General features: G+C 42.2%; 2 protein-coding genes across 2 annotated transcripts in view; both read left to right on the plus strand.

Annotated features, from left to right (window-relative positions):
• Window positions 1–14950, plus strand: part of LOC143351993 (uncharacterized) — a 56520-nt gene that overhangs the window by 31698 nt on the left and 9872 nt on the right. The window lies entirely within an intron of this gene.
• Window positions 847–14154, plus strand: Pits (Protein interacting with Ttk69 and Sin3A). Its single transcript, XM_076775843.1, has 5 exons — window positions 847–2237; window positions 8003–8154; window positions 8279–8465; window positions 8580–8824; window positions 9183–14154. Exons 1-5 carry the CDS (start codon window positions 1526–1528, stop codon window positions 9321–9323), a joined length of 1437 nt encoding a protein of 478 aa, XP_076631958.1. The 5' UTR covers window positions 847–1525; the 3' UTR covers window positions 9324–14154.

The following is a 14950-nucleotide window of genomic DNA, read 5'->3' on the forward strand; positions in this document are numbered from 1 at the left end:
TAAGATAGTAATTTAACGGATTTATAAGCTATACTGTCTCCTTTAAGTAGATTAACAAACATTGAGCAGAATTAGAGCGTAGAGCGGTTGCATTTCGTATTAAGCGACATCTTAATTTAAAGCGAATAAAATTAAGGAGATACTGCACGGAGAATAGAATGGATAAGGCCCTCTTCAGTTTGTATGCACCTTAAGGTTCTTACAGTGACAAGCAAAATGTACTTTAAGAAATGCTCGAACGATGAATACATTATTAATTTATATTTAATTTACTAGATCATGTCAGGTTGTTCGACATTTGTTCTTATTGCATACGTATATTCAATATTACAGATTTATATACGCCAATTACAATATCAATCGAACGAGCCCAACCCTGGATTGCATATTTACTCTGGTAGAATAAAAAAAGGACTAACATTAGCGTGAAACATCTAAGAAAATAAATAATTATCGAATTCAATCTGCAAAACATTACAAGATCTATCCATATTCAGTAAAATCAAAGAATAGTTTGTTAGCAGAATTTTCTCGAGTGTAAAGTGGACCTCTCGTTGCGAAGAGTGGGTACCGAGTGAGTGCGCGCGCGTGCTATCGTCATCTTTTTTTCTCTTTCCCTTTCTCTCTTTATCGGTCTGTTCGCGCTCGAGTCCCGGTCGCTGACTACGTGTCCCCCTAGGGCGCTAGCGATGCGCATGCGCAGCTTTGCGATTATGACGTCATGCACCATGACGCCACAACGCCCGATTGGCGGAGCGCGTCGTAGCCGTCGTTGTGTCGTCGTCGTCGTCGTTGTCGAATCGTGGACCGTGTAGTGGGTAGCGGGGTGAGGGAAAGAAACGACGGGCGAAGGGGGAAGAGAGCGACACCCGTAGCTCCGCTTTACCGCCGCATTCTCGAGCGTTCGTCTCCTCGTACGGCAACCAGGCGAGCGAGCACACGTCGTGTCGCGCGCATACCATTACTCCGTGTCTCGTGTTCAACCTAGAATACGGTTCCCCGCTTTCGTTAGCGTGCGTCTGTGCGTTGTACCAATGACGCTTAGTCATTAGTTTATTACGATAACCGATCACTGCAAGGGTAACTTTGTGGCAAAAATATCTGGCGTCCGGAAAAGCGTGTTCTTCTTTTTCTCTGCTCCGCCTCTACGGCGCGTAGCTCGCTTCGAGCGCCCGTAATACGCGCTCGCTAAAATCCCGGCGCAATAATCGACAAACTCTCGAGCGTCGTTTCGCCGCGTCGATCCATGTAGCCACCACACGAGAGTGAAAAGAAAACGCGAGGAACTCAGTGCGAGCATTCAGTGATTCTCTCCGGGAGTGAAGTTCGTTTTTTGTGTGGTGTTTACGCAGAAATTTCCTACAGCCTCTCGTGGCGAGTTATGCTGTAAAATCGATTTTGTGCGTTTCCGTGTGCGTGGAAGAAATTCAGAAACGGATAATAGACGTGTGTAAAAGTGGATGTGAGTGATACTTGATACACATTGTGACTCGCCGAATATTCACGGACGAAGCAGTATAGCAAAATGATGGGAAAGAGAACGCAGTGCTACTTGTGCGATCTGCCCAGGATGCCTTGGGCCATGATCATGGACTATTCGGAACCCGTGTGTCGAGGCTGCGTGAATTACGAAGGCGCCGACAGGATAGACTTGGTATTGGAGTCAGCCAAGCAAATGAAAAAGGCACACGGATTTCAAGAAGCCAGATCGTCGACGTCAAAAGGATACAGAACGACAGGGCATGCCGAACACAACGGCGCCACTAATTTAGACGCTCTACCGATACAGAATACTGGTCAGAGCCATTCAAGGCATCACAATATAGCCAGTTATACGCAGCTTCACCATCGAAACTCCATTACTGAATTTAACTCTGGTACCACCAGGCAACAGATCTCTCGGCAACACGAGGAAACTCATGAAATTGCAAATGGCATGAGGAGTAATAACGTGAGAATTCCGAACGCCCACCTAGCTGCTGTGGCGCATCACGTGAACCTCAGCCACAACAGAGGCATCGCACAGCTCAAGCGAGGTATTTCCACTATCGATGAAGACGAACACGCGGAGAAGAGGCTTTCCTTGGAGGAACAGCATCCGGTTAGGCCGCCATTGACCAGGGGCGATTCCTTGCCAGCTGTAAGCCTCGCCGTTGGTTACGTCCAAGATAGAAGCAAGGAGAAGCATCCTGTAAGAGCACCCAGTTTCGAGACCGCCACTACATTCAAGGCCAATGGTGAGTTGCACAGATGGTACAATGTGGATACTTGCGTTATATATGTAGTTTTTTACATCTACGTATCTGAGCTGTATTTGCAAATTTCCCTTCGTTTTATCGATCATGGACGAAAGTTGAACAATTCTCGGAAGGCGGGTTATAGATATCCTCGATCGTATCGCGAAATTTAATATCGTTGGTGTTTTCAATTACCATAGCTCGATTTTAATCGCTCGTGTTCGTATTAAATCAACGTCTACGCTTCTCGAGCGAGCGTTCTTTTTCATGTTATCGGTTGGTAGTAAAAATAGGAATGCGTTTTAGTTGCGCGCGTGGCCATCTGGCAGGAGAAAAGAGCCGCATGCGTGTGTTAAAAGACACGCGTGCTCAGCGTTTAGACTTCGGAGAATCATCGCGGTTAAAGGAAGTTACGCCTCCCTTCTCTCTTTCCTCCTACTACGGTCGTCTTGGCGTAGCCTTCTTCTCTCTTTCTCTGTTCTTCGGCCAGTTCCTTCATTGGGACGAACGGCAGTCGTCCAAACGCGTATAAAGGAGACGTACGTGAGCACGTGATAGGACGACCAAAAGATACACCGACTTGCCGCGCCGTGACGTCCAATCGAATGACGTCACACAGTATATTTAGATACAATGAATGAGACCGTTGTTGCTTAATACAAATCACATCGACGTTGGTAATATGTTGCGAGCGTGATTTCATTGCTGAATCGTAACGAACGAAATGAAACGTTCCTACTATATTTTCTTGTTTTTCTTGCATCTAAATCTTTCTACGAAGTATCATATTCTATCGAATAAGCGTAAACTATGTTTACGTTCGAATTGTGCATAGCATTGCGTAGAAAGTATTCCTTTTCGCGTAGAGTGTATTATTTCTGTTAATTCGATCGTGTTGGTGTAATACTTTCTTGGAAACCGGTTCGAGTCTGTGCAGCACGATATTTTGCTGCATCGCGAAGGTAACTGTAGCGTGGCCCCCTTTTTCGTTGAACATGGCTCATTGACGAAGCGGTTGACGTTGCTGCTCGAGTTGGTTCGCTTCGCGTTGTTGCCTGCACGTACCTACCTACAGTCGCGGGGTGACCTTGGTCATCGACCGTTATTTCGACACTGGCCACTTTCTAATTCGACCTTAACGCGTGTGTTTACGGTTATCGAATGGCTTGCTGCAGTGACCATACGAACGGTCATCTGTCTCGTCATCGTGCACGCCTTCGTGCTATAAATATGATCAGAATATTTTGCTCATGGACGGAAAACTGCGAATAAAGAGAATCGTTCGCAGTTTTTCATTCTATGAAATTATCAATTTATCGTTCACCGTATAAACGAAACAAACAGTTTTATATTTATTAATACGTTTCGTGACGTAATCCTTATCTTAAAGAGAAAGAGACTATGTTTTCGTCTGGTCATTGAAACATTTATAGACCGTTTTAATGACTTAACGCCATAAATACGATAGAGAAGAATATTTCTGCAAAGTAACGGAATATCGTGGTTGAGTTTCTTCGGTCCAGGTATTTTTCTGTTACCTGACCTTAAATCGTTAGTATCTTTAAATGACGTTGAAAGGGTAATTAATGATTATTATTAAGCTTTTAAATAATTCTACGAAGAATCTATATTTGAGGGATCCTAACGGGTTTTAAAAACCGTTCTATTCGAAGGATTTGGGAGAAATAAGGTAATTGCACGGGATTAGGTATTCTAGAAACGGAACATTCGGACTGTTGTCTGTACGGTATAGAAATTCGTTTTTGTATTCATTCAGAGGGCTGTGGTTAACTGTTGATGGCTATAAATACTTTTCGACTGTGACTTAGAGAACATCGAAATTCACATAGAAAATTGTTATACGTTGATGTATCCATTGGTTTATTTGCTTTTTCTCTCTTTTTTTTTTATCTAGTTTTTTTTATGCTCGAGGGTGGCATTTCCGTTCAGAAGATAGAATCCACATTTACGTACGCGCGTTTTGATAAAAATAGATTGCTGCTGGCAAAGATTAGGGTCTGGAAATAAACACGTGTTATGACAGAATTTTTTGAAAAATAAAGCATCGTGTTCTTTTATTTTTCATTTTTCTTTGTTAACTCGTCCGTCACGCGATACGATGCTCGTAAGTTGAGAATTGAATCGATAAATTTGATTCAAAATTCGCCCCGATTAAACCGTGGCAAATTTATGGCGCAGTGTTTTGTATTTTTATTTATTAAACATCGAGCATTTTAATGCGTGCACATAGCAACGTAAACAGATATAACAAACGCGAACGCTGTCCTCCTCGTGCCCTTATCGCGTTAAAACTGTCCGGTCGGTAGAATTCTGCGTACAATTATCTGACCGCTTGTACGATATTTTTCCCTCCCTGGTTACTTAAATTTATTGCTCGTTTCGCTTTATCTGCGCGTATTACGTTCTTTCGTCGCTCGGTTCTTCTGCGAAGGAAGTTACGTCTAGTACTCTCCCGATGGAATGTAAATACATTGCATTTCTGAACAGTTTGGAAATGTGATCAGTTGGTTTTTGGAATCATGTCGATTCGAACTAACTGCATAGTGAAAATATATTGCGTCGATTTTTACCCGATAGTTTGGTTCGATACATTCGCGTAGAAGCGCGCGCATGAAGGAGAAACTGGTGAGAAACAACGACCGTCAACGGTAGTAACGAGAGCGAGCTCTGAGTCGTGTTTCGAAATGATCGCCACGCTTCGCGAGTTCTCGACTATGCTCCATCGATCGCGTACAGATACAGAGAGGCATGTATACATCGGTTTCGTCCTACGTCACTGGTCGATTATCGCGTTCGTCCTGTCTTGCGTGTCTCGTCGTGTTTTATACGGGGTGTTGTAAAACGCGTCACGGAACTGCAGTTCGATAGTAACTATTTTCCTAAATAAAGTCGTAGATACTCGCGATCGACGATGGGCAAAATTTGTATTCAACCGAGCTGTTGAATTTTTGCCTGCTCGTTGTGAAATATTTAATTTTATAATTTAAGTTTTTATTTCTATTTCACGTGTAACGGATAAACAGTTTAGCCGTTACTCGTTATTCAAACTTTTTATGTTGATAAGAATTTCGCTCATCGCTGGCCATGATAATCACAAGCATTATATATAGAACGTTTTCGACCTTCGTATTTTATTTTTTTTATCGGCAACATTTAAGTATGTTAGAATATGTAAACGTAATCTATATTTTGTATCGTTTCATAACTAACCGAATTTTGCGTCGATCAACGTGACATTTACTTACCGATCGGAAGATGAACTTTTCTTTTTTATTTTTAAAACTACAGAGAGCGAAACAAATTTTGTTATTTAGTCGTGACATTTAGCTAGCCGTGAGTCAAAACGTGTTGTTTCCTCGTTTCATTAACGATTCACCGAGGTTATATCTTCGAATTCCTAAGCGTAGCCTAAGAATAAATTTTCAGTACACTATGTAGACAGACGTCAACCGTGAACGCGTGTTGACGGCTGCGGCGTCGACAAAATGCACTGGGGAGGGTCATACTTTCGAAATAAGGCCACTCTATAGTCGACCGGTTAGCAGCTATAGTCTCCTCCGCTGAAAATCGTCCACCTTCTTTGCCTTTCTAATGTTGCCCATAAAATTATAATATATAAACGTACTTTTGCAATCAGTGTGAAAATATTTCATTTAAACTGTTACTTATTTGATTGTAAAGAACGTTGCAAAATTTTCAATGTCAATCCATGCATTGAATATTTATTTGTATTTTTGGTATTCTCGTGGTTTGGGGAATCTTACTAGGGCAATCTGAAAGAAGCACCACATCGTACAAAATTCTGCATTTCTAGGTTATATCGTGTTTAAATAAAGACAGAATATGTTTGGGTTCGTTATAAACAGAGTTCTGACAAATGTCGTTTGCAAATAACGCATAAACATCATTAATTAATTCGTAAATCGAAATATTTCCCAACAAATGAAAATTTAACAGCAGGTTTAACATAAGCGTGTTTACGAACGAATCTAAAATTGTTCGAGAATAATATGTGTTCGAATCAGATTACGAATGTGTTTTCGTATCGACGAGTGCATAATGGTGAGTGGTGGACGATTTTCACTACGAGAGAGAGACCGTATGTGCAAAGCGCAGTGTGTAACTAAACTGGCCGCCTACGTGCGTGATGCGATGTCGTCTGTTATAAAACCCGCGCATGCGCTTTCTTTCCCTCCGACCTCTCCTTCGGAATCGCGCGCCAACTCTTTCCCTTCGCTTCCTCCAGCCAGACTACGTTTCTTCGCATGATTCGAGATAGATAGAGGGACGCGGCAGCGGTCCTTGCTCTATCAAAGTCGCGTCACGGAAAAGTACCGGTCACACGGCTTCTCGATGGCAGACCACGCTCTCTCTGCTCGAGACCTCGGTGACTCGTATGCCGGGCTCGATGGTGGGGGAAGGTACGTGCGGATGCTGCATTGCACTGGAATAGCTGGATATACGAGATATCGCGTGTCACGGTCCTCCGTAGAACGTGACGAAACCGTGGTTTTTTAATATCGATTCGCGCTTATCTGTCGCCGAGGTAATGCGTTTCTCCGTATGGGGGTTCGAGAACGTGTAAACATCGGCGAGAAAAATAATGGGAACGATAACCGAGAAGTAGTGCGTTGTCAGTAAATTCCATTGCGTAGCGTCGATAAAACTGAATGGATAATATTATTTCCGATGATGGACGTTTATGGAAATTAACAACTGGTGTATTCCAGTGGTAGACGCCTAGAGTCACTAGCTTTTGTCCGCGACTTCGCTCGTCTGAATGTCGATTTAAAATATCCGTTCATGAATTTTAATTTGTGAATAAAGCACAAGCCGATGTTAGTTTATGAATGAATCTAAAATTCGTATTAGTTGGTCATGAATAAAAATTTGTCCGACGCTAATAGACGCGTCTCGGAGGGGAGGTTCGTTCATCGAAAAATATTGCTTTAACGCTGTTTTAATCGAAAATATTGATTATTTAAAGAAATGATTAAAAAGTGATTGGATTGCCCGATAGATTGGCTTTAGGATTCCGGCGTGTCCGCGTGATTTATGATTTCTTCGCTCGAAGCGTTCCAAGATGATTCAAACGTGTTTCGTAAACAATATCAAAATGCGTAACCTCGTGACATTCTATAGCAGTCAGGCCACCAGGATACTCTACATTCTGCGGTGTACGAGCGACGATCGCGGTCATGAAAAGTAAATAAGTCACGAAAAGCATTCTGTACACAGCCCCGGCGATATCGAAGGCACGTCTTGTTTCTCGATCGCGGCGTCTCCACTGGAATATAAATCTACCGGTAATATTGAAATTCGATCGACTTAACGGGCACAGCTGATAATTCAGCTCGTAAACGTTCGAAAGTCGGCCGAAGTTGTCCGTCGTTTAGACCCGCGGTAAACGAGATCCCTGCACCGACGTGCAACGACGACGGATAATAAAACTATGCTCGGCTCGTTTCGTTTAAGCGTAATCGCGATTATGCTCTGTACGACGAGGTCAAAGGATATCTATTTCTGTCTTCCCATCTGAATCATTGCCTTATTAAAAGCTGCACAGCAGGAAACGTCTCTCGTAGATTATATTCGGGGAAAAATGTAAACAGCCAGATGAAAATAAACGCGCTACGATATCTTGGATTTTCGACGATTGGCAATCGTTACGATACTTCGTAACGCGTATAGTAGGTCGCATTTGAACTTAGGAATAAAGGTGCATCGAACTGGTTGATTTTCAGGGGCGTACGTTGGTCCGTCTATTCCGTTGGCACCGGCGAATGTGGCGGCAAATGGCGGAGGTTCGCCTCTTCGTCCGCGAACGAGCCCTCCGCCGCCGCCGCCACCGGCGCAAGAAGGTTCGAACGATAATTCACAATCGAATCATCACCAGGTAATTAAGGTCGTCGCACGTTGACGATTCCACGAATACATTTGCATCTTAACAATTCTTAAAAGATTATTTATAAGTGTTCGCGTACGAGCATGCAAATTTAATTATAATTATTGTCACACAGGGTTCGACGAATGGCCCGTCGCCTATGGCCGCGCTCATGTCCGTCGCGGATAATCTAGCGTCGCCAGAATCAGTGCCACAACAACCGAACAATCCAAGCCCTACCAGCAGAAGCCCACCGACTACAGCTGCAAACGCTCAACAACGCAGCACCTCCAGAGGTTCCCAACACAGCCCGAACAGTTCAGGTAAATAATTCTGTTTCCAGGCATTTTATTACACTTACTTTATTCGCACATCGTCGTAATAGTGTAATGATGATTAATTTATTTTTAAAAACCGATTGTCTCGTTCGTGTGCAGGATCCTCGAGCAGGAGGTCCAGTGGTTCAAGGCACGTGTCGTCCACGACTGTGACAACGTCGTCAGAAGGGGCGGTCGCCCAAGTCGCTGGGGCCGAGCAAGTGTCAGCACCGATACTGAAATGTACCCTGTGTCAAGAACGTCTTGAAGACACGCACTTCGTTCAGTGCCCCAGCATGACGCACCACAAATTCTGTTTCCCTTGCAGCCGGGAGAGCATAAAGAGACAGGGTGCTGGCACAGAGGTGAGGTTTATTCCATGTTCCAGGTTTAAGGGGTTCCATCGGGTCGAAGACCTCAGATATTCATGGTTCTTGGAAAACGTACCGCAGCGAAACTACACGTTCGAAAAGTTTGTGCTCATAATAATACCTCCATTGTCTGAGAAGATGTACTTTGTTTTATATGCTTTATTTTTCTGCGGATTCCTACAAGAAAGGGAAACTGAAACTTTTAGCACGCCATTCAGTGTAGATGTAAATTACTACTTGTATAATTGGAAAATTGTTATCGTTTGTCCAGTGTTAACCTGATGCAACCCCCTGTCTACCCTTTAATTCGCCACGCAAGAATCTAATTCGACGGTAATTTCAATCGTTACAGGTTTATTGTCCAAGCGGAGAGAAATGTCCGCTGGCGAACAGCCAAGTGCCATGGGCGTTCATGCGAGAGGAGATAGCCACTATCCTGGGCGACGACACCACAGGCTCTGGGCTGAAAGTAAAGAAGGAGAGAGAAACTTAAAAGGTTCTCGTAGAGTTTAAACGGGGCTCAAATTTTGCACCCTCGCCTAGAGGGGTATCATGGTGGAACCGTGAAGGTTCACCGAAATACTTTTGGTAATGGTGATAAATGTTGGCGACGTGGGCCAACATATCGACTCGAGCCAAAGACGTTGTCGGTGTAAATTGGATTATCACGAAGTTGTTGGCGTTGTCGGGGAAAGTGGACGAATTTAGTTTCCGGGCGACGCGCGTCGTTTCCGGGCGTTTTCGTTTCACGGACGGCAACATTGTTTCGATCGATCGTTCGCTCGATCGGATTGTTTTGACTGGTCTTGAGAAGAAGTCTTTGGCACTTTTGCGCGCTGGCGTCGGTCCTGCACACGTGTACATATGGGATTAACGTAGGATGGTTAATACGCGAGGAATAAAGGAGAACGTGGTTTTCTTTTGGTCGAAAATTTGTACGAACGAAACAGAAAAACCGTGGAGAGATTTGTGTCCGGTTTGTGTTTGTACTTAGGCACGATCGCCTTTATTGTTTGTTGTATCGCGAAATTTTCGTGTATTTTTTTTTTTTTCTCTCCTTTTGAAAGTACAACGTACACACAGATACAGACACGCACGAACGTGCTTTACAAACTTATTACACATTACGAACACACGTACACGTACACGGTAACACACACACACGCACACACACACAGGCTACACCGTACGAATTGGGACGGTTGTATTGTACTTTATTTGTACCACGCTGCTATGCGTGATTCGCGGATTAACCGAAGTCGGAAAGCATCGCTTCGGTGTTAATCGTCGGCCAGATCCGACGGTTGTCCTTTTCTAATCTTTTATTTGTATACTCTTTTTACCGTTACACTCGTTGTATGATAAAAACAAAAAAAAAAAGAAAGAACATGGCGGACATATTCAGACCCAGCGTACGGGTTTTTCTGTACATTGTGTATATGTGTACATACCACGTTATTAATAAAACTTATGACTAAAGGAGTAACCATTTTTAAATGTACAAAAAGGAACATTTGCATTCGTTTTGCGTGTGATCTATTAAATTATTTTTTTTTTTTCGTCTTTACTTTCTTCACTTGTTGTTTTGTTACATTCACGCGAACGCGCGCGTCCGTAAATCGTTTCGTGGAAGGACGCGCGAGCCGCGTGTCTCGCTTCGTGTTTTATTTTTTTTTTCTTTTCGTATTTCTCTCTCTTTCGAGAAATCTCGCAAAAAATTAAAAAAAAGAAAAAAAGTCCGTTGTGTGCATCTTCGGTTAAAAAACTCGTAACTTTCAAAAGCTTGGAGAACACCGAGAAAGGGGAGGGGCAAAACTGAGGCGAGCATCGTTCTTATCCAGTCATTCATCACGGATCGACACCCGAGATCACGTGTAACGTCCACTTTCGCCTTTAGTTAATCGCTAGACTTTAAGTGAGGGCCTTTTGGTTTTTCATTTTTGCTGATGGAAAGAAAAGTACGCCCGTCAAATAGGAACCATACACTCGCTATGTCTAAAATCGTAAAAAAAAAAAAGGAAAAAGAAAACTGAAAAAAAGAACGAAGAGGAAGGTTTGAAATGCAGACATAGAGTTCTCTCGCGGGAGGATTTCGGGCTGCGAGCAGCTCCTTTTGTATATATATTTGTACAAAACGGATCGGCACCGATTATTGGAGCGGCGATTTGGGGGGGGGGGGGGGATCGTCGACGAAAATCAGCCGCCCAGAGCTCTCAAGTTCTACGCTGACTTGTATCGCGAGAAAACGTGCTGACTTCTTCAACACGGAACTTGAGAACGTTTCTTCGTCGATCGGGGCGTCGTTTGATAATGTTGTTTCGCCGAGAATTAGGCTGAGCGTACACATCCGGCACAGGGTGACGCAGCGCAGTATTTCGTGAAACTTGAATCGACTAACACAGAAACTGTACGAGACACTTTTAGTCGAGTCACAGTTTTCTGCATTTTACGCACTCGGTGCAGTTTAAACGTAAGTCATCTAAATTTTGTGAAACATTATTATACGACAGCAGCAATTTTATTTTTAGGACACATTCGAGTTATGACGAACATTTTAAGCATTTGCTTCCCTCGATACGAGTAATACTATCGTAATTTGTTTCTATATGAAGTCCAGATTAAATTGCAAGAGTACAGGCTGCTGTACACCGTTTATGATAATTTAGTGCCTTAAATGTCTCACGGAGACTTAGAATTCGATCTCCAATTAGTCCCGCTTACGGAAACATTAGCTGTATCGAACAGTAACTACGTTGTGCGATGCAAAGTATAATCTGTGCTGCGTCAACGTGCGCCCAGTGCACGCCTAGACTAAAACGAAGCAACTGTAGAGGCTATCTGCGTAGGCGTAAGCAACTTATGTACCGAAGTATCGTGCAAAATTGACGAAAGAAAGAGTGCGAGAGTGAGATAGGAATGCGTGTGAGCGCGAATGAGGAAACGAGAGACAGAGGAGGGTCGATGAAAAAGAGCACAATTGATCGTAGCAATACTTACAGAGGCTGTACGTGATATTTTTTAGTCCGAGGCAGGTAGTTCCTACCTTCGATATCAAGTTGATTACGGCACTCGTTCAAGGGTTTGCAAACCCAACTGCAAAAAAAAAAAGAAAAAAAAAGAAACTTAGAGGAAAAATAAAAAAGAAGAAGAAACAGAAAACAAAGGACAGTTGACACTTTCTCACGCAGATACGATCTCTCTTTGTTTGTTACGTACGCGATCGCGAGCTGTGCTCTCGACCTTCGGTCGGCGTTAACCTTCTATTGCAGTGGTTTTTAAAACTTTTTGAAAGGTGTCCCCCACTCAGAAAGCAGGAAAATTTCTGCGTCCAAAATAAATGGTAGGTTTTTAAACTCCCTCGCACTCGATAAATGTTTTAAAATATCGTTCATCCAACTGGATAATCGAGAACAAAATTTCTATTTGTTCGCCAAATTTTATATTTTATACTTTTTTCCCCACAGTGTCAGCACACCTGGTTATTTCGATTGGAAAGAGTCGTGGTACAAGAAAAATATACAGGGTGTTCGACCAACCCTGGGAAAAATTTTAATGGGAGATTGTAGAGGCCAAAATAAGACCAAAATCAAGAATATCAATTTGTTGATGGAGGCTTCGTTAAAAAGTTATTAACGTTTAAAGTTCCGCCTGTTCTGAATTTTTTTCTCAAAAATGCGCAGGATTTCAAGGTTATCCCTATTCACCAAAAATGATTGTAATTGACCCCCACAACCGAAAATAATTTTTCCAGAACGATATGAAATTTTTTAATTCAATTGTTAATAACTTTTCAACGAAGCCTCAGTCAAGAAATTGATATTCTTGATTTTCGTCTTATTTTGGCCTCTAGAATCTCCCATTAAAATTTTCCCTAGGTGTGGCTGAACACCCTGTATATTCTAACTGTTGTTAAATTTTGAGGATCGATGTATTTTAAATTTCCTTTTGTACCCTGCACTTTGAAGAACACTGCTCGAACCTAACGAAGATCCCTTCTAAAATTTACCGAGAAATTTTACAGGATTCGCGCACGCATTTTCTTACGGGGACATCTAATAACTATGTAGATTCAGCCACTTACCGTTTAGCTGAAACATTGATTAAGTCGTAAATGTTTAAATTACTAATTTCCTTTTTCGACAGATAAGATGAAATTCTTGCAACAGAGGGTTAAACTGTTTTATCCTCTCGCGGCTTCGTTTGGTCGTCGAATTCGTCGTCTAAGCGCAGAGACGGGCAAGCTTTCCATTCGAATAACAAACGACGAATAGAAATATCGTACGACTGTGTATTAGCGTATTTTGTTTCATTCAGATACAGTACTGCCTCGCTTTTTACATCAATTTGCATCGAGTGTAGATACTTGCAAGGCATCACCCCCCACCACCACCACTGTTCGTTTCTGCGGTTCGAGCAATCGACATTTCGAATGGCCGATAAGCCGTTTAATTAACCTTTAGAGAAACGGCCTTTCTTCGATGAAATCAAAGGCAGTATTATATTCGAAGGAAGCTTCGATTCGAAATTTCTTGTCTCTCCTATTCGTTCAAAAATTTCTATTCATAGACGAATATTGGCCGTCTCTGTCCGAGTGCCGATCGTTGCTCTTTTTTCGTTGGTATTCGTTGTCTTTCGCAGTTTGCGCGATCGATACGTTGTGGAAAAAAAAAAACGCTTGCTCAATTTCCCAACTATTTTTGGACGATATTTTGCGGATGCGGAGAAATTGGTTCCAGACATGAACGCGTTTATTATTCTCGGACGGTGCGTATAAATGCTTTTTTTGGTCAGCCAGCGAATGTGTATAGCGGGCCTTTCGATTCCTTTCGGTCGGCCAGATGAAAGAAATTGGGGCAATGCACGGGAGAGAAAGGAAAACAGACGTTTCGTTGTAAAAGAAAAAAAAAATAATAAACGAACGCCTGTTTATCGTCTGTATTACCTAACGCTCTTTTGGCATGTCACGCGTAATAACGTGTTTGCATTTTTATTCAATTTCATTGTCGACGACCAAGCCACGAAAACTGTTTTCACGCAACGTTTCACGAAACGGAAATAAAGAAGCTGCTCTGAATTTTTCGCGAACAGTCGTCTCACGCACTTGTATCGTTCGTTTCGTTTATTTTTTATGATTCCCTCGTATAGCTACACAGACTACACACGAAAGAAAGCGGAAGTATGAAACAATACGTCGAATAGCAATTGTAGTAGTGGATAATGAAAATTTTCTAGTATACCATACCTCGAGGAACGCGTAACACTGTACTGTTTATCGTATGTATGCAACATGCAAAAGCAAAAATATATGTGTTGATGTGTAATAATTGCGTGTTTTTATTTACCGACACGCATGGAAGACCACCTGTGAACGGTTGCTCGCGTGTTTACGAGCCGCAGCAGTGTATTTTCCTTTGCATTACCATCGTTACGTTGTTACCTCGCACGATTCTACGCATTTTATCTCGCGATGATCGTTCCCTGACCCTAACGTCTACGTGCTTTCACGCAGACAGGCATTTCTTTATCGTGCAAAGTAGTTAAAATGGAAAATTTCAAAGTTTTGGATTTCTATGAACAGTCGCCATTTTGGCATCCATTGTTCTTCTATACTTTAGGAAACGGATGACTACAGTTCAATAAGGAGAACATTTTATAATAGTAATAATCGACTTTATTGTACCATATACAGATTGTTCGGCCAACCCTGGGAAAAATTTTAATGGGAGATTCTAGAGGCCAAAATAAGACGAAAATCAAGAATACCAATTTGTTGATGGAAGCTTCGTTAAAAAGTAATTAAAAATTAAATTCAAAAATTTCAAATCGTTCTGGAAAAATTATTTTCGGCTGTGGGGGTCAATTACAATTATTTTTGGTCATTACACATGCCCTCGAAATCCTACCCACTTTCGAGAAAAAAATTCGAAAAGGTGTGAAATTTTACGACGAAAAAAAAAAATTTCAAATCGTTTTGAAAAAATTATTTTCGGTTGCGGGGGTCAATTGCAATCATTTTTTATCATTAGACATACCCTCGAAATCCTACCCATTTTCTAGAAAAAAATTCGAGAAGGTGTGAAGTTTTTCGACGGAAAAAAAAAGTTTCAAATCATTCTAAAA

The sequence above is a fragment of the Colletes latitarsis genome, chromosome 2 (assembly GCF_051014445.1).
Source record: "Colletes latitarsis isolate SP2378_abdomen chromosome 2, iyColLati1, whole genome shotgun sequence".
Lineage (NCBI taxonomy): Eukaryota > Metazoa > Arthropoda > Insecta > Hymenoptera > Colletidae > Colletes > Colletes latitarsis.